Source organism: Stigmatopora nigra, chromosome 1, assembly GCF_051989575.1.
Source record: "Stigmatopora nigra isolate UIUO_SnigA chromosome 1, RoL_Snig_1.1, whole genome shotgun sequence".
NCBI classification, from domain to species: domain Eukaryota; kingdom Metazoa; phylum Chordata; class Actinopteri; order Syngnathiformes; family Syngnathidae; genus Stigmatopora; species Stigmatopora nigra.
In genome coordinates, this window is record NC_135508.1 from 20,618,844 (window position 1) to 20,643,060 (window position 24,217).

The 24,217-nt window shown below is 39.9% G+C and overlaps 1 protein-coding gene across 12 annotated transcripts; it reads right to left on the minus strand.

The window, feature by feature from the left end:
• Positions 1–379: 379 nt before the first annotated feature.
• On the minus strand, positions 380–23,577 carry atp11a (ATPase phospholipid transporting 11A). 12 transcript variants are annotated; one of them, XM_077713936.1, is made up of 33 exons: positions 23,192–23,577; positions 13,100–13,222; positions 12,581–12,670; positions 11,676–11,756; positions 11,496–11,603; positions 11,209–11,337; positions 10,998–11,101; positions 10,852–10,899; positions 10,634–10,698; positions 10,468–10,549; positions 10,152–10,302; positions 9,840–10,037; positions 9,656–9,769; positions 9,481–9,540; positions 9,231–9,397; positions 9,081–9,152; positions 8,912–8,985; positions 8,741–8,844; positions 8,471–8,652; positions 7,756–8,004; positions 7,450–7,627; positions 7,265–7,367; positions 7,038–7,183; positions 6,900–6,959; positions 6,701–6,828; positions 5,720–5,855; positions 5,285–5,308; positions 4,160–4,225; positions 3,978–4,081; positions 3,713–3,878; positions 2,181–2,308; positions 1,672–1,739; positions 380–1,111 (listed from the first exon to the last, which is right to left on the minus strand). In XM_077713936.1, exons 1-32 carry the CDS (start codon positions 23,234–23,236, stop codon positions 1,688–1,690), a joined length of 3,537 nt encoding a protein of 1,178 aa, XP_077570062.1. In that variant the 5' UTR covers positions 23,237–23,577; the 3' UTR covers positions 380–1,111; positions 1,672–1,687. The 12 variants fall into 12 exon arrangements, 7 of the variants coding, with proteins under 7 accessions (XP_077570062.1, XP_077570055.1, XP_077570040.1 ...); XM_077713950.1 differs by lacking the exons at positions 380–1,111; positions 1,672–1,739 and adding exons at positions 2,731–2,834; positions 3,523–3,561 and having other exon boundaries at positions 2,160–2,308; XR_013325961.1 differs by lacking the exons at positions 380–1,111; positions 1,672–1,739 and adding exons at positions 2,731–2,834; positions 3,015–3,106.
• Positions 23,578–24,217: the final 640 nt, after the last annotated feature.

Below are 24,217 nucleotides of genomic sequence, written 5' to 3' on the forward strand. Positions count from 1 at the left end.
AAAATTTACCTTCAAATAAAATCTGCACAAATACTGATTTTTTAATTGATATCTAAAATAAAAAAGGGAGTTTTTCTTGCTGTATATACTATTTAACTTAAGTAAGACACTTCATACACTGTTCAAGCACCAACAAATACATTTTGCTATCACTGTAAAACGTTTTTGTACACATAGAAACGTGTCATTTATTATTTCTTTGTGTTATGGGCTATTTGAGTCGTTCTAGCAAAATGACTTTGGAAGCCTTAATCCTCAAATGAGGACAATTTTCTGCAGAGTCCGGAACTAAGCAACTAAGCTACAGCAAATTCCATGTGTGTTTCTACCATACTTGCTAAGATCATTCTAAAACATGCTCGCACACGCTCATAGTCAATGATGTTCATCCAAACTCAGTTTATTGGTGTCCAATACTGTCGCCAGATCGTAAAATAATCAAATAATCACATCCTAACAAGAGGTACGTGAGGAAAATAAGAAAAAATGTTGAAAAATTACTGCCATAAACTAACAGCAACACAAGTCCAGATACTGATGTTCATGTAAGAAATACATGTTAAAAATAGTCAGTTTGTAACATTGGTCGACTGCATTTAAATAAGTCCTCCCACAGGTCCAGTGTATAAAACATCTTTAAAAAATAAACAACAACATACAAATAATGAAATCCTACAGCAATGGTCCAACATCTTGATCTTTGATCCGTTTCCAGTGCTCTTTACAGATAGATATGTGTACATTGGCCTGCTCCCACACTCGCACTCTGCATTGCAGAGATATCAACTAGCACAAGGCACCTAAACAGGAAGCAGCTACAAAGATCTGAAGCATCAACAAGGCTTTGGTTCAGAGATGACAAAAAGACACCAACACTTTTTTTCTACTTTTTCTAGTCGCGTACTGGAGTGCCAATGACAGGCCATGGCGAGGAGTGGGAAAAATTGACGGCGCTGGTCACGCGGTCTCCATAACGTCGCCAGCGTCATTTGCCACAGTGACAACAACTGGTAGATAATGCGCGGGAAACAGAAAGAAAGAAGACAGGAGACCAGGCAGTTGAAAGTGGCACGTGACGATGGAATACATGAGGAGATTCGTTTCCATTTTCCTGTATGGAAAAATACTCTTTCGCAAACCAGCAGGTAAATATGATTAATGACGTATACACAACACAACGTGAAGGCGACGAGACAGCTGGCACACTGTCACACAACTACCACTGCGAGCAGAATATTCTCTTCAAAAATAAAGACTAAAGGGGGAGGACAGATGAAGTGCTGGCGGTAAACATGCTACAATAGCTACGGTACACAGGGAAAGGACAGTATCCACAGTAGTTTTGTCTATATGCTAGACCAGGGATGGGCAATTCATTTCACAAAGGGTCGCAGTGGTTGCAGGTTTTCATTCCAAGTCATAAGAGGAAACCTTTCCACCAATCTGGTATGTTAGATATACAATCAGGTGTCAGGTGCTTCTTGTTTCAGCAGGAATCTAATTGGTTCAATTGTTTGTGTTGGATTGGTTGGAACAAAAACCTGCACCCACAGTGGCTCTCCAAGACAGAATTGCCCAGGTCTGTGCTAGACGCTAGCAAGACTAGATACACGGAGAAGCCTACAAGTGTCGGATGTAAACCTGTAGGCCCTCTTGAGACATCTTTCTTACACTGTTGCAGTGTGTCCTATGAAGTGTTTCGGGACAATGTGTTTGCCCGCAGGCATGACCAGTTAGTCCTATGAAGACACAGAGGACATTGACAGTGAGGAGCACATCCTAAAAAGTCCAATTGCACTTGAAAAATAAAGGGCCAGTGCGCATGATTCCAATAATAAAGTCGAGCTGCGATGCTGAGCCCTTATCAGAATGTTGTCTTCTTCATCGGCAACCCACAAGGCTTTGTGTTGTCTTGACAGTCACTACCTGCCATTTGGGTGCGACATCCCCAAATTAATATTGCCTAGCTCATCTTTGAAGATTCTAGTCGGTTAGAGCAGTATTCCATTAGTTCTGCTGAATGTTTTTTTTTTTTTGGACAATTAATAAATTAAACTGAGGTCTCTGGCCCCGCCTTACTATGATTGACATTAGTGAATCCCAGCAGCGGTGTAAAGGTACAATAGTCCAGTGGTCTATGCCAACGTGTCAACATGGCTTTCTTGGTAAGGGGTTCAGACCTTGTAGAGTTAGGCGTGTTCCTGTAGGTGCCAGAGCCTCGACGAGGGGCGCCACCCAAGGCAGTGGCATGGATGGAGGACAGGGGGGTAAACTCGGAAAGCTGACCCTTGTACAGTTTATCAGCTTCCTGTGTGAAAATCACGGGCGAGAAAAAAAAATGGCATTATGAGAGGTTACGGAGAAGCAACACAAACATCCCAGTTGGGTTCATTGTTTTAAACATTGTTTTGCCTTTATTGGTAACACTTGGTCTTTTTACTCCAATTTCTCAACTGGGATGTTTGACCGTTTCAAGATTTAAAAACTCCAAAAACAAATCATGCAAATGCCCCACAGAGGTTTTGGTAAAGAGAATGCACTTGGTCACCAGGGGGCTCTAGAGATCCAAACAAACCACCCAGAAAGTCCAGATACATGCACAACCACCAAATAATCACCAAATAATCAGATCCATGTTTCATTAAGGCAGAGCGATCACCTTTATTCAACCAACAAAAACACACACGGACGTACGCACGCACGCACGCACGCACGCGAGATAAGCTTTACCATGCTGAAGCCCTTCAAGCTTCCGTGGCAGCGAGCCCACCTAGCAAGGAGTCAGAACTCAAGCAGGCTTCGGCCTCCTCGTAAGCGCTATTATCCGTCACATGCTGCATACACGAATATACGCATACACAAACACAGACACACAAACACAAACAGTTTGTCTTTATAAAAGGTAATCCAGGGGTGACGTGAGTTTCATGCAGTATGAGCACATCAAAAGGAATTTGTGGCAGGTAAGAGGAAGAAGGTAAGCGGCCTAAAAGGGAAAGCAGCGGACGGGTCACCTCTTAGGGCAGGGTTAAAAACTGATTCTGCTGGAGGTCTGAGACAGCATAAAGATGGTGGAAGGTTGAGAGGCAAGGCACTGACGTTTCATCTGCCGGGGGGAGCGGAATCGCAGGGCAAGAAAGCAACCAGGAGGTCAGAGGACAGTGAGGAGAAGGAGGGAGAAGTAGAAGGTTAAAACACAAAAGATCAATCAAAAGATGTAGAGTCATTGAAATGAGAGCTACAAAAAGTTTAGATAAGAGTCTTAGAAAACTGTCTCAGATCACTAGATACACTCTAAAAGTCGAGGAAGATGATCAGTTCTGATCGCAGATCCAACTCAAGATGCGTACTACCTACTAAAGGAAAAGCTGAAATGATTCGGATGAAATTAGGAAGACGTTTTCAAATCATTGCTTCTACAGTTTCCAAGTGGTACCTGAGTGCAAGCACTACTTCAATTCCAACGTTCTGAAATGAATCAATAGAATATGGATAGGCACGCCGAGAGGTTGGCTGACTTACATCCACAAAAGCAGGAACGTAGCGGAGTCCTGCGTACGTCTGCTGACCCATAGTCACCAATTAGGAACAAAACTATCACAGTCTTACCAAGCTTTAAATAAAATCTATAATGCTGGAGGTAAATCTGGTGAGTGTTGCAAAAGGGTTTGGTCACCCTGTTAAGATAGAAGAGATCCATAGGAAAGCTCACCTGTATTCGTTCAGTTGTAGTGGGCCACAGAGCCCTCCAAATGACTTTTTTAAGCACATCTGGGAGCAGACTGGTTGTAATCAACAATACTATGCTGAGCCAAGCTGGACCACTGGATAACATCTGCATGAACACATAGTACATCCTCTGGTAGTTGAGAAAGGGCCTGCAGTATACAAAACATGTGGGCTGAGTAGTTGACCAGAGAGAGAACAGCTCATCGATACTGAACAAAACGGAAAGGGGAAAAACATGTCAAGCGTACCAGATGATTCCTCCCCATAGCAGAGAGAACACCACAAAGAAGATCAGCGAGCCCCATATGACAAAGTGGTTGATCCATGTCCAGTAGTGAGTATCGAGAGCCAACTGAAGGCAGACAAGTCATGGTAATAAGGCGTGTGAGTGGATGGGTACGTGCATTTGCATTGCATTTCAGATGTATACCTTGAATGTAACTGTGAAGACCAGCACTGTAAAGACTAGTGTCCCAAAGGTCCAGTTTCCAAACATCTACAGAGAGAAAAAAAAGTTGTTTCATTTCCCTTTCCAAATAATCAATACATTTATATTTTTAGCCCGTTAAGTGTCAAAGATGTGTTTTTAGATCTTTTTATAAACTGGGTGGGGCATAGGAATGTCTTTAGTAAGATGGTTGAGACATTGGCTGCCTTTGAAGGTGATTGACGTCAAATGGTACAAATTAGAATGCGAATAGCCACTATCAACCCTTCCAAATTCAATGGATTGAATTTCCATTACGCCCAATGGCATGGGAACTTGATCCGTCACTGCTACATTTCCCTTCAATGGCAGCAAATTAGTTACCATAATTTAGCAAAAATGTTTTTAAAGTGACATATTCAAGCAAATTCTTTAACCTATACATTGTGTAAATAGAGAAAAAAAATCAACAAGATTCAATCAATCAAACAGATGGTGAACAGCAACAGCGACATGAAGTGGAGGGTTGGGTGGTTGATGTAAAAAATGACACTTAAGTACGCAGTAGTCAAGTTGACACAATGTTGGATAGTTAAATATGCGATGATGAATTAACAATGGTGACCCCTGGTTTTGCTCTGCACAAAATAAGATAAAAACCTGTTTGTAGATTGAATCAACTCCAATTCCCTAATCAAGTTCAAATCACCTAATGGACTTAAGCGCTTAGAAAAGAAAAGAAACAGAAAACTCACAAGGTGCCAAGTAATCTTTCAAACACGTCACTTCTCAGTACATCAACAAAAAGTATAGGACAAAGTAAACGGATTCACTTATCCACTCGTTCACTTCTAAGAATGGATGCAACTCCATGTTCACATTGGCATAGATAGTAAAAAATAGCCAAGTACACTTCTAGGTGTTCTCCTATTCATCACACAGATTATCAATGGGAGATACGGAATAAGAGAAGGGGTGGCTACGTTATTAGCCTATAGTTAGTGTGACTACAGCAAGCAACAAGAGATGGTTGGGTGATTGGAAAATGTTTTTCCCCCAAGAAGGTAGTGGGATGGAATCGAACGGGGTAATCTTGAAGATATGACAGTGAGACGTGGGCAGGCTTACCATCTGTGTGTTGGTTGTCATTAGCTGGGAGGAAGAAAAGAGAAGCATAAAGAAAAAGCAACATAAAAAGGTAAGAGGAGAGGAAAACTAAAGCCAGAAGAAGAAAACTGTAACTTAACAACTGCCCGGCGACAGAAGAAAAACAAATAAACTACAGCAAAGAAAAATAATAAAGGAGCAGACAAAGTTTTAGGACAGTAACGCTGGCCAAGAATGAAAGGAGACAGACGGATGATGGTGACATTTGAGCACACCGTCTCTAAATGCTCTGATATCGAACACCCGTCTGACATTATAATTGATTTGCACTTGATACAATTAAACTAGATACACAACAAGATTAAACAGTTTTTGGTCGGTTTCATTACTATATGATTTCCTATTAGCTTGTTTTGATAAGTTACCCAAAATAGAACATAAACTCATTGGGGCTACCTGTCCGTTGCTGGTGAACGTGGTGTTGTCAAATAGGAAGTAAGCGCCAAAAAACATCACAATGGCATCATATACACCCAAGACAGTCCAATATATGAAGATGGGCCACCGCAGTAATGAGTTCTTGGCAATGTCTCTGTGGAGGTCAAGATAAAGAAAGATGCTGAGAAAAAAAAAACATTTTCATACATCGTACAGAGATAAAGATACATATACATATACACATACATATACATACATATACATACATATATACATATATATATATATATATATATATATATATATATATATATATATATATATATATATATATATATATATATATATATATATATATATATATATATATATATATATATATATATATATATATATATATATATATATATATATATATATATATATATATATATATATATATATATATATATATATATATATATATATATATATTTTTTTAATTATTTTTTTATTTTTATTTTAAGTATAAACACAACAAAACATGATCACTAAATGCCAGTATTGATGTCCAAAACTGTCAATAGCGATAAATGAATTGAGAGCTTCAATCAAGAAGATATTGAAACATATCTTTATTTACTACACTACTGTCACTACGTGCAGAACAAAGGGAAAAATTCCCAGCGGTAGAAATTAAGTAAAGAAAAATAAAAACCTTACAATTTTATACAGTCTAATCAATGCAAAAGAAAATACTAAAATTCTACATAGTTTTCAACTGAGATGATGTCAATGTACTGCCATCTTTTCACCCTATGAGCTAATAGACAGGAACTATTTAGTAAATTAGCTAAAACTAGTGTTAAATTTGATAAGTGCAATAGAATGTAGACTGAATTTAAACTTGTTTTGACAGCCATATATATATAAAATACTCAAACCCTTTGATTGTGCAATTGTGTATGCTATAATTTGCTTTGAAAAGAAAGCATTAAGTCAACTATTATCAGCACCAACCTGTACAGGCATGGGTCCTTCTTCAGAATGTCCATGTTGATGTGCTGCTCAATGAGACTGTAGAGCAGAATGGGCAGCGAAGTGAAGCTAATGTTGTAGAGAGTCAAGTAAGCCGTATCATAGAGTGGCTGACAAAGAGGACAGAGATATTTAATTTTTTTCGCCCTCTCTTTGTGGCTGTTTGTTCACTCGTCTCTACCTGTTGCGAGAAACCACAGAAGAACTGGTACAAGAACTGCGGAAAGATGAAACAAACATTCTGGAGGAAGATAAGCATAAACATGGTCAGCACGTTGACATTTGCATGGGAGAATTTTTTATAGTACGATGACTGCACCTTGTAAAAGAAGTACTGTACAAGTTCAGAAATGCGTATGTAGTAATAGTGTCCATGGACCAGCAGAATCTTCTTAAGGTGTTTGAATTTCGGGATAGCGTAGTCGCTGTTCCTTACTGCCTGACGCCCCTCTTTACCCATGATGCCTGAGCGATAACCCCAGAAATATGGTCAATTCAGCAGTTTCTCAGTTTTAAATCCATGTTAGTGTTAAAAAAAGAGTGAACCTATGCCAACATGGGCTTCAAGGATCATGCTGACATCATTGGCCCCATCTCCAACGGCAAGTGTGATTGGATGCTCCTTGGAGGTCTTAATGAGCTTCACAATCTAGAAAGGTGCGAATGGAAAAACACAGTCATCTTTAATCTTCCGGCTCAAAGCAATTCATAGAAGGGGATCGCTCTTGTACCTGTGCTTTCTGAAGAGGAGCCATTCGACAGCAGAGTACAGCACTGCAGTTGCGGCAGATCTCTAAGAAAATCTCTTTGTAGTTCCCTGTGTTGGAGTCCTCTTGGCTTGGTTTCATCACTGTTGAGAGGGTGGCTCCATCGATGATGAGGCCATAGTCTACATACTCACTAGATAAACTGCACAGACCCATGAGAGCACACTTATACTGCGTGCATGGCAGAACCGATGATAAAAAACCTCTTCTGATTAACTACGAGTTGCACTTGAAATGTCAAAATAGCCCAAGAAATATTTTAAAACAAACCCGGAAACGTCTCTGCTCATGCCACCGTGTTGTCGAAGGACGGTTCTGCTCAGATCGAAAAGAACATCGTGAAGGCTCTGCTCCTCTGTCCGCTTGGTGGTAAGCTCCAAGATTTGCGTGTTGCGATGGAAAAGTTTGCTGGCGTAGCAAGTGGCGGCTGCTGTCTCCATCTTGTCGCCAGTCAGCACCCACACTTTCATGCCAGCCTTGTGCAGGGACTCAATGGTGTCTGCCGCTTTTTCTTGTAGTCTGTAATGGTTAAGTCCAAAAAAAAAAAGGACAGAAGAAAAAAATCAGCAATTTGTGTGTAGTATTAATTGCGGCCAAACAGCAAGTTTCTCAGCAGATGTTTTCTCAATGGAACAAAAGTAATTCCAGAATTGAGAGGCATTTGACATTCCTCAGAATGGAAATAAACAATCAAAAAGTACGGTTAGCTCATCTTACGGAAAGGTGGTATTTAATGATTACAACATTTTACGCACTTAAAAAAAATATTTGGTATTTACTGGGAAACTGCATGCATTTTAATATGTGGATTATTTAAACTTTGAAGGCTAAAGTGCCTTACAAATCTGGAATGGGCAACAAAACTGCTTTGAGATAACCCAGAAAACTAGGATGGAATGAATTTGCAAACTGTTTGCGATGAATGAGATCTTCGACACTGAATTGAGTAACCAGTAAATGATCGAAAATTGGTATCATCTAGTACCTGTCTTCCACAGCTGTGGCTCCCAGCAAGATGAGGTCTTTCTCAATCATGTCGTAAGCATCTGCCAGCCGCTTGTCTCTGTCTTGCAATGCCAACTTGGCTCCACTTAACAGCAGGCACACCTCCTGATATTGCACTGGACTGAGAGGTCGATATGCTACACAGAGTGTCCTAAGCCCCTCCTGGAAAGAGATTCAATGAGGAATGATGAATGGACAAGAGAAAACCAGTGCAATATGTCTTTGGATGTGTATGAGTGTGTGCCCTCACTATTGCATTGTGCTCCACTCGAGCTCTGACTTGATCCACCTTGCCTGATATGACCCTTGGGAAGATGGATGAGTCTGCTCCTTTGCAGAAAAGGTACAGCTCCCCTTCACACATGAGTGAATAGATATGAAGAAATATAGAAGCAAAAACCAAACAGAATATTCATATTACCGGTGTTCGCCCTGACAATGACACTCATCCTTCGTCGGACGGAGTCAAAAGTCAAAACTTCTAAGAGTTCAAACCTGATTGGAGGAAAAAGTAAAAGTGTACAGTATTTAAAACCCGTAAGTTTATCCTCCGGAGCAGAGTATTGACAAATGAAAATGGTTTCAATAACCTCTCAATCTCCTCCTTTCTGTTCAAGATCTCCATGTGACTGTCCTTGAGTCTCAGGTACGTGAAACCAAGCCTTCAGCCAAAAAACAAAGTAGAAAAGCTGTCTTTCCACAAGATTTGAAGCATATGTGTACATGTTTGTGTTAAGCACCTCTTCATGCCTTCCACTAGTGCTACTTCATCCGGAGATGACGAGATGTAGAAGGAAGTGGATTTGCCTAGATGGATGCCTTGTTTGATACCGTCCACTGTCTCCTCCTCTTTCACTTGCACGGTGTGGCATAAACACAGTGCACGGAAAAAGAGGTCCTCACGCTCCTGTTATATTAATTGCCAACAAAATTTGCTGCTGAGTAATGCACATAAAAACAACATTCAATAAACTGCACGGTCTCACCCACCTTGGCATCTGGACCTGGTGATGTATCTATCATGTCCATAGTATCTGCACCTGGCATCACCTACAAGCATGGAAAAGTGAGAGGGTATTTAAAAAAAATAATAATAATGGATGTTGGAATTTATTTCACAATGCTTTGGTGGGAAAAAAAAGAAGGTAAGATATTGTGTTATTACTTGTCCATTACAGATAGCCTGGGCTACATAAACATGTCCATCCACGCAGCACTCAATGAATTCCATGTTATTTTCTGTAAGTGTCCCTGTTTTGTCAGTGAACACGTACTCCACCTTGAGAGAAGAACAAAAATCTAAGCCTAAGGATCATGATATTTGGACGATGGGAAGAAAATTAGGGAACCTGTCCAAGCTCCTCATTGAGGTCCGATGTGTTGACCACTGCTCTCTCGCCGAGCTCAGAGTCAAACATCTCGTCATCCCACATAATGAAATAGGAGCCCAGGAACTTCTGCATTTCCACAGTGACGTACATGGAAACGGGGATAATGTAGTTAAAGAGAACCATAAATGCCAGGAAGTCTGTGAAGGCCCTGATCAGCTGTGGAGGCAAGACGAAAATGTGAGAGGTTCAACAAGATAAAACCTTTAGTAAACAAAACAAAAACAAACAAAAAACATCTCAGTCTAAAATGCTGGAATTAACAACACTCACAATATGTCTCTCTCTTTCTGCCTCTGTTCTCTGGTCATACCAAGGCTCATCTCTGATAGGATCAGACTGCCACGCGTATTTTAGCACCGTGTTGACAAAGGCTTTGCTGATAAGAATGCATAGGTAGACCACCAAATAAGCATTCATTGACCTGCGAAATTCAAAAGAAGTTAAGAAACACCAAGTGGTGCAAGAAACAATTTTGCAAAAATCCTCAATAAACAGCTGAGGTATAACCATTACATAAAAAAACGATGAACGGATGGGTGATGGCAAGCTAAAACATCCTCCAAGCAAAGGTTTGGAAAAAGCTTACTTTTCTACAGCAGAGCGTTTTTGAGACTTGGTTTGGTAGTTGAGAGCCATCTTTGTTTCCATCCCAGTGTAGATGGCAACTGCTGCATATCATACCAACAGAATGTTAAGCTTCATTAGAATCTTCACCCAGAGAGCACTAAAAAACAATATTTATCCTATTTTACCATAAATGTACTCCGTGTTCTTCAGTGTGGCTCCTCTAAGAAGCAGATTTTCTGAACCTAATGGCCTGTGAACGGCAATAAGGTCAAAATATTTTCCGGCGCATCAAACCTTTAATAAAGAAACACATTCTATATACAGTGTCATTTTACAATGGTTATAATATTCCAAACGCACACCAATCTACCCCATATGAGAAGTTTACACGTGGTAGTATTACCTTGCCACTGGCTCATTGCTCATGTAAATGTTAATACGACCAACAAACCTGTTACAAACAAACAAAAAAGGAAAATAGATGGAAGCATTAAGAAAATGTATTCTATGTAGAGTTCACATAGCTCTTGTGTTTCAAGTTTCACTGACTTGTACAGGTCTGGCTGTGGTTGTTCACATTCAATAGTAGCGTGGATTGAGTCCACCTCCTTCTCGGCATTGTATGCTTTGGTTTCCTGCACTGCATAGTACGTCTAGAAATGTATAAAAAACAAAACCATTTTGAGACGAGCAAACTCTAACATGAGACAGGGAAGCTGTGTCAAATATTTGTCCGCCATAGTAATACATATTCAAACACCTTGTGACTGCTCTCCCCATCCAGACTGGCTGTGGTGACAAAGCATGTGCCATCATCTCGAGATGAGGATAACAAGACGAGATCACAGGGGAACGATTGGTCTTCTTTCACAAAGACTATGTCTCCCACCTGATCCCGTCAAACAGAGTAAAAGGCTAGTTAGCAACAGAACCTGGCATTTGAAATGGGCATTAATGCCCTAAAACTCAGCACACACATTCATTCATGGTGAGGTTTTATTTTACTAAAAAGCAATGATCTGGACAAACTGACGTGTACAAACTCACCCGGAGCTTGCGACTCTGTTTGCGGATGACTTTGCCATGCTGCAGCACTTGGACAGCGCAATGGTTTACAGCGTCGTCAGCTTTGTGTCTCAACCAGTCCTCATAACCCTGGAGAAGAAAGAGAGCATTCCATGGTTGACGGCGACAAATGAGTCAACAAATCAGTACTTCTTCTCTCACCTGTTTGATTGCCGTTACGGTGATGACAAAGAAGAGTGGCAGTCCACTGGTGACTGGGCTGGTGGGCGTGTCAATGATCAACTGAAAAAAAACACACGGTTGAGTCATTTTCCAGCTTTGAAACAGGGAAACAATGATTCCTGATTTTAGATTAGATAACTGTATTCATCCCGTATTCGGGAAATTTTATTGTCACAGTAGCAAGAAGGTGAGAATACAGACAGGAAAATACATTTTAGACATAATTTAGCATTTTGCAACTTCTTGAAACCACTGCGTGCCAAACTGGTTTGGAATCTGGTTTAATCATATCTAACAAAGTGGCCATGACACAGACGGTAGCTGAACTTGTCCTGAGACCGAAGGGTCAGCGGTTTAATTCCAGTACATGACTCCCCACTATTGAATTGGTCTTGGGCAAGGCACTGAACTCAAATTTGCCCCCAGTAGGTTGGCAGCCCTTTTCATAGCAGCAGCAGCAGCAGCAGCTTTGATGAACGAACGGGTGCTAATGTAAAGCACTTTAAACCAGGTAAAAATGTTTAAATTTAAGGCACTATACAAGTACTCTCCATTTACCATGTTTAGATGGGAATGGTAAGAAAGAACACAGACGTTTTCATGTAACTGCAGCCAAATGCCAAGAAGAGAAACCAACAAATGGTGGATTTGACCTTGATTGTTATCTTTGTTTACAGGTTTGCATTCATTCTGATCTGTTTATGTAACTGATAATACAACAAACTCGTACAGCTGGCATCATTACGCCAAGAAAACCAGGGTGGCATTCCAAGTCTGGTGCAGGTATGATTGTTCATAACTGTACCATTTTGAGATTGAAAAATGCTGTGTGTAACTAAACCTATAATATACTGTAAACAGATATCCTAATTGTTGAGTGTTACCTGAACCAGAAATATGATGAGGAAGTAGAAGTTGGCAACTCTCCTGAACTGCTCAAACAGATTCTTGGGGACGAAGTTCCAAAATGTGTACTGGTAACAAAAAATAAATCGGTTCATGCATGCAGGACAATTAAGGTTTAAACATTGGGTTTCTGTTTTCAGTGTAAATTACTTCAATTAGAAATGTGACCTCACACTCTTAGTCTGGGAGTTTAAACAGGTGCGTCATCCAAAGTCTATGAGTCTGATTGTGTAATATGTCAAGTAGCCTTTTTTTTTTTTTTAAACTTAGCCGTCCTGAATTTAGCGTCGGGTGAAATTGAAACAACATATTGCATGTTTGGATTTAGTTTCAGTTAAGTGAGTGGTGCTCATAGTTCAAACGGCCAACGACTCCGTTTTGTGTTTAGATTACTTCAATTTATTTCATCAATTTGTTTGATTAAGCAGCCACTATTAGGAAACTAAATAATTCAGGTCCTCTGTGAGACTGGCCTTTACTTGTGTGCTGTGACTGACCTTGGAAGACACTATCCGGTTGTCTGGGAATCTTTGTTGTATGAAGGCTTCTGCACCCGGAGGAGGCTCTTTGTGTCCAATGTATATTGTCCGGCTGTCAACCCAATTTTCCTCACCAACACACTATAAGAAAATGTTCCATACTGTAAATCATAACAGCTTGACATTGCATTTAAATACAATGTTAAAGGTCCTTTTCAATTTCAACAGCAGCAGTAGGTCATGTGACACTAGACAGTGTGACATTTCTAACAAATAGTATAATGGGTGACTTATTTGGTATCCTCAATGAACAGCAGTTTTTGTTTCCACGGATACACAGAGTTATGTGTGCTTCCGAATGGCAAGAAGACGATGAAATCACTCAGAAAATACACAGATTACTTGGAAAACAAATGGAAATGCCATTTATTCCATATTTTGCTTCTCTTTGTCTTTTTTTGAATGTACTCATTCTCTGGCCATCACAACATTACTAGTTAGAATATTACTCACACAGCTTTTGTATCATTAATGTCACAATGAAACTGACACACATTGTACAGACTGAGAAGTAAAGGACGAAAAGACTTTACAGTGTTCCGGATGAAGCATGCTAATGCTATTCTTCAACATACAACATGCAAGTCAAATGTTTCACACAAAATAGAATATGTACATAATTATCCACAATTCCTTGTGTGTTATTCATAACAGAGCGTATGTAAAAGGTGTTTGAAGTGCAGTGCACGATCTGTATGCACAAGGATGTGTTTTATCTGCATGAAAGTGTGTTTTCGTTATGAATTCCCAATTATCTTTTGTATAAACTTGCTTTTTTTGCACTTCCTTTGACCTATTTGCTGGCAAAGTTTTCTCCTGAGTGTTATATGGACTTGACTTGAGCTTACACGCCATTTTAATGTTACTTCCATTATTCCCAACTAATCAGACACCGACACAATTACAATACTACCAGAAACACACATTTGTGCAAATTAAACACACTTTTGTGTGACAGAATACATAAGCAGAATGCGAAAGCAGTTGTATTTCCAGTTTTGCAAGGTATTTTGCCATGAATCTAACAGGTAAATTAGTGCTATCTCTCTATCCTTATCATTGAGGAGTTGAGTACAATTTTAAAAATAATTTACTTAAGGTAACGGCAGTGACAATTAACTAGCATTTTGCCTTGAAATATTGTAAATACAGGGGAAAGAGCGAGTACACTGTAGTCTAGATTGGTGCGGTTTTGTCCCACTACAATCAAAATCGATGTTGACCTCACAACACCTTTTTCTTTTATTTTAATAGAAGCAAATTAGCCTCTTAGCTGAGGTTTTAGGGGCGAAAGTAAAACATGTTGGGCACACTAAGTCAATGGACTTTTCTATGGTTATCTGGCCTCCATCCACTTTTTAGCAATATGCCAGTTAAGTTCAACAAATACACTCATAGTAGGTGTGAAAGGATGTTTTTCTATGTCTCCACAAACTGGCTCTCAGTAATTACTTGTTGTTTTTGACCTGTGACTGACTATCAGTTATTACTTCTGTTGTTTTTGACCTGCGATTGACTTTCAGTTATCCCTTTGTAGTTACGCCAGTAGAAAATTAGGAAACAAATCTGTCTCCTTGCCCTGGCACATTACTCACACAAACCCACACCTGACAGGTCCATTAATAAAAGAGTTTGAAACAATTCTGTTTCAATTTAATAGTGGTGAAAAGTAGCAACTATGGAATTTGTTTTGCCAGAACTGGCAAGTTAACTCCTTTAAGGCCTGTGTTTGCAGACTCCCTTTGTGATATCTAAAGATACTCACAGGAGATTCTATTTATTGTCCAATTCTACTGCCATCTTTGGCCTAAGTGTCCTTTTCATCTCCCGACTCAGTGAAAAAAGGCTTCCATCGATTGGAATTGGCTTTCAAGCTTTTTGCAGTAAAGCCTGTCCATGTTTAATCAAATCAGATGTCACCCTTACGAAATAAAACTCTGATTATACCATGAAGACTGCCAACGTGAGCAGGGATCTTCAGCATTCAGTTGTAACAGGAGACATTTGGCTATTCTGAACCCTGGTAATCTCTTCGAGTGGAGTTTCATGTTTCAGGACGTTGTGGCTTTCAAAAGTTTATTTATAGTTTGAGGGGAAGCTTTTGTGGTCAGAATGGAGGATAAATGGATGATGGAGAATAGCAGATTTTTTTTTAACGGTCTATCTCAATCAGTGGCGCACAGTGGGTTAAACACACAAATGCAAACATCCTGACTGAGTTGCTTATCATGTTAGAAATGTTTAGATGAGCAAACAAGCTCCGCCCCCGCGATTGTTCCTCACAATTCAGCTTCCAAGCTCCGCCTCTCCTATTGTTCTTTACAATTCAGTTTCCTCAAATCTTTAAGAGGCAGCAGAACAAGTAGAACATGGACCTACCAATAAAAGCCTTGACAGGCTTCCTAAAAACTCTGACATGGTCCTAACATAAAACCTTCCAACACTGTTGAGCAACATTGTATTCCGTGAATTAAACGATTAAAATAGGAAAGGTTTTAAACAACTATGAAAATGTACACATTGAAAAAGTTCTGGGTAACGACAAACTCAGAATATAAAGTAAGGCCAAAAAAAGTACATCTGATTCTGAAGTATTTCCAGCGATACCCCCATAAAATACTTTGAAATGAATTTAAAAAGAGATTGTGAGAAAGCTGACCTCTCGTGTCAAACTTAAGTGAGCACGGAGGATTCAAATGCTGGTGAAGTACAAATGTGTGACATTTTTGTACAAAATATTACAAAAGATCGGAAGCATTGCATCCTGGCTGAGCCACTCATTTTCACTTCCCGTCAGGTGTCCCAATATGATGGTTCTCGTAGTTTGTCAACACTGTGAACGGGTTCAGTGGTATACAAGAAGGGCTTAAAATGTGGAAGGTAAAGATAGCACACGGCGCTGTTGAATCACAGAAACAGATGAGAATTGTTTCTAAGCATCTATTGAGGCTGAGCTATGGTCGCCACTGTCTTTGATCTCTTTATCTGTCTTACCAACAGGCTGCGACAGAGACAAGTCAACAAAGGCAAATGACGGATATCTGCCTATGCGATACAACCGCACCCACTCAAATACACAAGCAATCTCACACCAGAATGAAACCGTTGTTCCAGCAGTGTTGGTTTGTTTTGCCTTATTGGGCAAAGAAGCTAGAGCACAGCTCCACATCAGAACACTTAAATGAAATCTTAGTGAATTATCTGATTTTAGACCAAAACATGGATCAATGTCGATCTGAGACAAGCGGAATAATACTTTCCTTTTCCTTGTTTATTAACTTCAAGGACCTTAGTTACAATGGACGTCTCAACTCTCAAGGGAGGGGTGGGAAACAGAAGTGAGACGTCAAATAGTCAAAACAAATGAAGGTCATGTGCAGCCGAAGGATCTTCTTCACATTCCAGCATTCCAAGTGGATTCGGCTTCCCTTTTGTTTAGTCTAATTAAGGAGCAAAGCATTTACCTCGTTGCAAGCAGGCATTTTAGATGTAGTAAGCGAATCACTTTCTTCATTGTAAGAGATTCTATAATAATTTAAGACTAATAACCCTAGAATCCTTGTCAAAAAAAATCCAGATTTTTCTCATGTTGTCTCAAGAACACGCAACAGTTTTCTTTGTTGTGTAACCATTGCATGTATTGCTACAATTGTCTTTGAACTGGAAAAAACACTAAGTAATTTCCTGAGGATATGCAGAGTCATTATTTGCATGTCAGGGGGATCAAGGAAACACTGCATAGAGCTCATTCTTGGGTTCATTGGGAACTCCTGACAGTCACATGATCCACAAATTACATTTCTCTATTAAGGTCTTAGTGGAATAGCTCTTGAAAGACCACGAAACCATTCACAACCAGAGCGACATGCATGTTTTAACAAAGAAAGACAAAGCAGGTATTAATCGTATACATTTAGGGAATCTGGGTGGTTTATTTTGCTAAGGTCAGGGAGGCCAATAACTGTTGGTATGGTGCATGTGTTTCATGAACTTTCGTTTCAAGCTGTACGTAATTCAATAGTCTGTCTCACGGGAGCCTTGAAAAATGAGGCAAAATGCTTTTTCACTTTTTATTTCCCACCAATGTGAATGTTTCACCACTTTACAATGGCCTGCACATTAGTGGGAGCGCTTCTCACTCATCCCTAATGTTTGTTTGTCCTGCTGAGAGACTAGCGTAATGGTCTCCATTACATCGTATTGTCAGTTAGCGACACCACACAACACAAACACAAATCAACCAGACGAAACAAACAAACAAAACTAAAATAATGAGTGAATTAAAAAAAAAAAAATTCAAAACATTGACCATAATACCGTAGGTATAAAACGTCACCTCTAACCTTTTTTTACAGTGCAAATTAACATGTACAAATAAAGTAAGTGTTTTCTCGTTTTCTGCACTAATCTCTCAGGTTGCAGGGGCACTGGAGCCAATCCCCAATGACCTTGGTTGAGAAGCGCTTTGCATCCTTGAATTGTTGCCACTCAAACCTAGTGCACAGTTGGAAACAAATGGCGATCCAAGGACAATTTTATCTTAAATTAACATAATGTGCAGGATGGGAACAGCCTGGATTTGAAACCACTAGATCTGAACTGCGAGGCGAACATACTAACCTAACTGTGCCTTGTAGTGTAAGGGTAGAAATCTCAATTTACAACCTTGGTGAATCTTTTGAATGAATGTCAGGCTGGATGAAAATTGCCAAGAGTGAAGTTGACTAGGAATGTCAAAAGGGCGCAAGAACAACATGGCATCATGTGGCCATCACAAGCCTAGCTAGAGCTGCTAAGACACATGACCTAGGCTGAGTGCCACGGTGGAGATGGATAGTATAACTCTCGAGCTCTTCAGAACATTGTTTCAGCAATTTAAAATTAAAATTAACAAGGAAGCTCAGGGTGTAGCCATACAAGAACTGATGAGTATAGAGTAGAAGCGAAGCTCTTTGGATATGATAAAGTAACACAGATTTGCAAATTCAGCAGTCTTTGTAGAAATTAAAATAAAAAATTAATGCACTGTTTATTTATTCATGTTTAAATACTTCATCTAATGCCGTTAAACAATAATATAGATTTACGCTGAGTAACACTACATTAGATTTTTTTAATGATACTATCGTCTGGCACCATGTGGTCAATTTTCACTACATCTAGAACAGACATGGGCAAACTATGGCCCGTGGTCCACATACGGCTCGCGAGGCCTTTTAATCCGCCCCGCCGACGTCGTCCAAATTTTTTTTTAACCCAAGATGGCGCCGTCACGCGGAAGCCAGTGGCAGTAGCTTTGTCCACTCTTATTTGTTTTTCGTGTTTTACAGCCCACCCATCTTTTTTAAATGACATTTTAATATTTATTAATACATTCCTTATTACTTTACTTTGTACCTTTTCCTTTAATGATGAGTGATGAGTATGTTAATACTTTAGTCCTTTTTTTCTGTTTATGTTTCATATGTGCTGTTAACGTATGCAGTTTTTATATGTATCGTATCTTGTGCTGAGCCGGCCCATCTGTCAAATTTTTAAAGTCAATGTAGCCCCCGGGCCGAAAAGTTTGCCCACCACTGATCATCTGTCAAATTTCTATTGTTGCTACATGCAAAATGTCTACTTAGTTGGGTCAAAATTGTAGAAAGTGCTGTTCAATAACAATGAATGCACCCCAAAGTATAGAATGCAGCTGGTTGAGTTATGTCAGAGGTCAATAAGGGTCACAGGCCTTATCTTCATGTTGATTGCCAGCATAGATCAATTACTATATATTACACAACAATCAATTATGATTTGTGCACACATTGTTCAACTATGGGGTCACTTAGGTGCACAACTGCATCCATTCACCGAGTTACTAGATCTGTCCAAGGTCAGTATGATACTTTGTGGGAAAGCTTTTAAGCAAACATAGCTACGAGAGTCAGGGTATCAGTCGGGTGCACAGTCAGCGCTTGGGAAGATGGGTCGTATATTATCACCGGACTTTTATTTACCGTCTCGGACTTGGACTGGGAAAGCATTGTTCCAATGACTTGCACCGCTATTACTCCCAGTGTCAGGGAGAACATTAAGGTTACAGAGAGCAATGGTAATGTGACAAGCCAAGTTCAAACATCTCTGAATGTTAAATGGACAAGACCACGTTTTATTAACCCTGGGCTAATCATCCTTTTCCTTCCTTGTTCTATGGGATGAAATGTGTTTGAATATAACAGCAAGGGTGCTGATTCAAGACCTTTACCACAATTCCACCTCCAAGCCATTACTGTACACGAAACCTAACCTTACAGTAATAAGTTGGATGATATTTACTGCAGGTGTCTCATGCGTTAAAAGAAGGGAGTGTAAAACTCAGTCGCATAGGGGCCTCGAATTGAAAGCATATGAGTGGCACAAGGCAGGTCAGTATTCAAGTATGCTTTACCACTTGAGACAAAGACATGGAAAACAATACATACTACATAAATACTACTCTATTTCAAAGGTACCTTCTTGAACTTTACTTCAGAACATGAATGTGTTTATGTTGGATGAAGCTGTCGGCTCCACACAAAAGAAGTTTGGAAGAGAACCTGATATTCTAATTGAAAAAGGCACATATGCGTTAAAAAAAAAAGAATTAAATAAAGGTATCGCATGTCCAGCAATGTGAGTATTGTGTATGCGTGGTTCGCGATGTCGCGGCACAAACAAGACATTGTTCAGGCCCAATGAAAACCGACAGACTGGATAAATTCTTACAGTCACGTGATCTACCATTAGTACCTCGGCGATGGATTTATTGAGCAAAAATAAATGACACAACAACGGAAGCACCAAGTGGGCCAACAGTGTTGCTGAAGTTAGTATACAATAGAAATTGATGGCTGAAAACAAGCACTTGGATAAATACTAGTGTCACTGTTTCACATGCTTTCTATTTAACTCATTTAAATTACATTCCGCAGAAATTTAGAGATTTCTGTAATCTAGATTATCATGTATACGTTACAAAAATTATCTTACTCTGATACAATTATAAGAGAGGGTGTTGTAAACTATAAATGTAGAAAACGTTTTAAAAAATTGTAATGCTCTAGTAAATGCTCTTTTAGGAATTGTTTTTTATTCACCTGCAACAATTTATAATGGCCTATGAGGCGAAAAAAAAGTGTTCATAAAGTGGTAGTATTCCACAGTTTTATGAATACTTTTAATGCGTAAGACAAACTTTTACAAAGATGTCCATGTTTTCTTTTGCTTCATCATGATGAGACCTTCGGGTTGTTTAACTTCACTAAAGAGCCCAGCGTACTGTCATTTTTTAACCGGTCTAAGTGACGTCACTCACTCCACACCCAAGGCAAGCAGATACTACCACCGTAAACAACGGAGGTTAGACTGTGCTTTAATAGCCTCAAACTAAACCCAGTGGATCGACAAGAAGTGGAACAGCTAGAAGACAAGCTTAGGGAGAACTTTTAAATCCCTCTGGTAAATAGGTTAACCCTGCTGGTGGGTGTTAAATAATTAGAATAAACCTGCTGCTACTTCCTGGGACCATTATACATACAATTTTAACATGGGACAGCCTGAATAAAATAGTCAGAATAAGAATTAAAAAGTTTAACATGATTTTGAACATGGAAACTGCCTGGTATTGACTATGAAGGTTCAGTAACTGGACATCTACATGCTCTTTATGTGGCTTGTGGCCAAATAGAGAGGCCTACTGCACACACACACACACATCTCCTATAAAAGAATAGAAGACTACGAGTACTATCATCCTGTCCGCTTATGAATTATTGACAAGCGGACTGCGCCAAGGAGTGCATGTGAGGCGCTGGCCTCCACCTCATGTAGCTGCAACTCCATTACCCGTCTGCGTGTGCATGACATCACTGTAACATGGGAACAAACATATCACTGCTTCTCTAGCAGCATTTCATGTTGAAACCTTTACGTCAACATCCAACTGCAACCGGTGGAACACAAGCAGCAGAAGGCCAGTGATTGGCTCCGATTTATCCACCTGATTGAGCTTGAGAAACTAGTGAACAAGAGTAACCCTTTAATCCCAACACAGAAGGATAAGAATGAGTTTTCTGTCCAGGAATCACAACTAATCAGGTACAGAGGAATGCTGCTTGGCTGCAGATGCACAGGTACGATGGCGGAGGTGTGGCATTAATGACTCTTCACACATTCCTACAGTATTCTCTGTAAACATTGCCAATTTCCAGATTAAGGGAATGAAACATGTAATCTAATTTAGTTATTTTTTTTCCAGGCTGGCTCACTGAGAGACACACTTTACCTGGAAAGTATTTTACATTTTAGATTAAAATAGAATAAGCTGAAATTGTTTAAGCCTGATGAATATTCACAAAATAAAATCAAGAATGCTACGATTATTAGCAGGCATTTGATACAGTAGATTCAGAATTTTAAAGGGTGTTGTCAAAACTATTGTGGAGTTTGATCGGATAAATGAGGGGATGAGAATGGCACGACTGGTCCACGAGTGAGTTCATTCATGTCACATTTCATTGTCTGTCTGCACAGACACAGAGATTACAGTACATTTAACACTTGGGAAGTGTTCTTACATAATGATCTTGTGCCCTTTCGATTTTACTGTATAAGAGATGGCGCAATTGGAGTAAATGTTGCACCTTAACCACCAAGCGGTGAGTTTGAAAGTGGTATTCACCATACAAATTGAATTTTAGCCTCCATTTCCCATGCGCTGATGTGGAAGAAAAACAGAATTACAAACTAGCCTGACAAATTAGCTCAATCCTTAAAAGCTCCTAATAATCAGCCACGTCCCATTACCTTGCTGTCTACCCTGTATTGACTTATAAATTTTCATGAAAGCCTAGTATTGACAAAGTGATAAATGGGCCTTTCTCTAATCTTAAATATTCCGCATTGGCTGTGCATGCTCTGGCAACCAATCAATTTAGCCCTGAGCCATTTGTCTTGAGCTGTTATCCAGATCAATTACAGCAGCAGACCTCATCAGCATCCCACAACCTATCAGTCATAGTCCGTGTCTCAGTGTGCGTTCTACTACGCAGCTCCATTTCAGCCCCCGTCCAGCCAGAATTTCATTTTATTGTCCATTAGCAACAGTTGGGATGCCAGACCCAAGCCTCATCTGAGATCTCTGACTCTCACACATTAGTGTGGAGCCTAATGTAGGAGACAGAGAAGATGGTGGCTTCACTGCAGCCCATCGATTTGACGAGCAGGGGAGAAACAAGGGGATTACATAATTCATGTGACTATTGCATTTGTAGTCTTCCTCAAATGGGAGATGTCGCATAATAAATTAGGCAAGAGGTCCAAGAACGGCTTTTTTTTTTTAAATTAAATGAACTACTGTACAAAATCTGAAAAGTGTACTGCACAATTCCCAAGGAGTGTATTTGCTCTCTGTGAAACTTGAGCGTTAGAGAAGTGCTGCTGTGTGGAGTTTTAGTAGTAGTACGTATAGTAGTATGACTTGATTGAGCATGACAACCTACATTTTCTGGTGCTGTTTTTCGGTGCAAGTTCTAACATGTCTCAATGCAGACCTGTTTTTTTCCCACATCTGGTGCATCACTACCACTTGCTTAGTTAGTTCTGAGGTGATTACTCAAATTATTTATACTATATTTGGGTTAGGTGGAGGCTATCTGATATGGGTTTGTTTACATTGCTTCCATTGTATTGGAAATGTGGAAATCCATTCATTGTGACTGCTTGGTCGTGCCGGGCAGAGCTAGGATGAGTTTGATTACAAACAGTGACAATCTTTGTTTAACATCTAATTTAATATATCACTTTCTCCAATTACGAACTGATTCTGAACCAAAGCCGAATCATTAATTTCTCGTGACCGTATTAAAATGAGATAAAAAACAAAACCAACTGAAAACCAAGACATCGGTGCAGCAAACAACAAATTCAGATCTGAAAAACTTAATACGGGTGAGTTTTGGAAAATAAATCATTTTCATGTGCACGCACAAACGCTAATAGTAAAATAGTGAGTTATACTAGTGAACTTACATATCTGCTGATGAGGGTCCGGAGAGTGCTGAAATCCATCCCCATCCTGTCTCTTTATCTCGCCAGGCTAATACTAAATCTTCTTTCCGCCTCGTTCTCAAACTGAAACGGCGCTAGCTTGTTCTTAATTCTCGAACGAAGTCCATGACTTTTCCCGACTCTTTTCGGGTGGGACGGAAAAAAAAGGAGCGGCGCTCACCTGCGGGAGCAAGAAAAGGCGATGTGTCTAAAAGTTGTATACTCTAATCTTCCTGGCCGGACGGATGGATGGAGGCGGACGACGAAGTAATAAGTGGAAGCTCCACAACTGAGCTCGCGGGCGTGCACAGTAGTTTTGTAATCTCATTTCCTCACGAGAACCACAAAGGAGCTTTTCTCTGGTAGGCGTCACGCGCAACCAGGTGTTGTTGGCGCATGCGCTCTTTTAACGTCTTTCCATTCAAAGCGCAACTTCAACTAGATGTAAACAAGGAAAATAAGACAAAAAACACACACACGGAAATATTTAAACGTAAAATAAGCCCAAAATGCCACTCTTCATTAAAGTTATGTCGGTCACTGTGTGATTTGACGTTTTTCACCACGTAACTTTTTTCTTTACCTGTCTCTTTCACCATTGTGTGTGTGCGCGCGCGCGTGTGCGCGCGTGCACGTGTGCGTGTGTGTGTGCGTGCGTGCGTGTGTGCGTGTGTGCGTGTGTGCGTGCGTGTGTGTGTGTGTGTGTGTGTGTGTGTGTGTGTGTGTGTGTGTGTGTGTGCGTGCGTGCGTGCGTGTGTGCGTGTGTGCATATTTGTTACAATATTATCTATGTAGTCATTTTCTGAAAGAATCCCTTGGGGGGAAAGTTTAGAAACTCATGAACATCAACACCATTAATGTTGGAAGCTGTCCAATCTGTTTTGACTCTTTCTTTCTTTCTATCTTTCTAGATTTACCAAGTAATTATTTTAAATGAGTGGCTGTATGTATTATCTTTTATGTGTGAGTGTGTGTGCTCCTTATAGAGGTCCCTGCATCTGTAATGAA

Excerpts from the sequence above, each read along its gene's own strand:
- atp11a (XM_077713914.1), bottom strand. The coding sequence starts at position 23,236 with ATGGGGATGGATTTCAGCACTCTCCGGACCCTCATCAGCAGATAT. Across the intron at positions 12,671-13,099 it reads ACCGGATAGTGTCTTCCAAG|TACACATTTTGGAACTTCGT; the intron begins GTCAGTCACAGC and ends TTTTGTTACCAG. Across the intron at positions 6,829-6,899 it reads TCTGTGGTTTCTCGCAACAG|CCACTCTATGATACGGCTTA; the intron begins GTAGAGACGAGT and ends CCTCTTTGTCAG.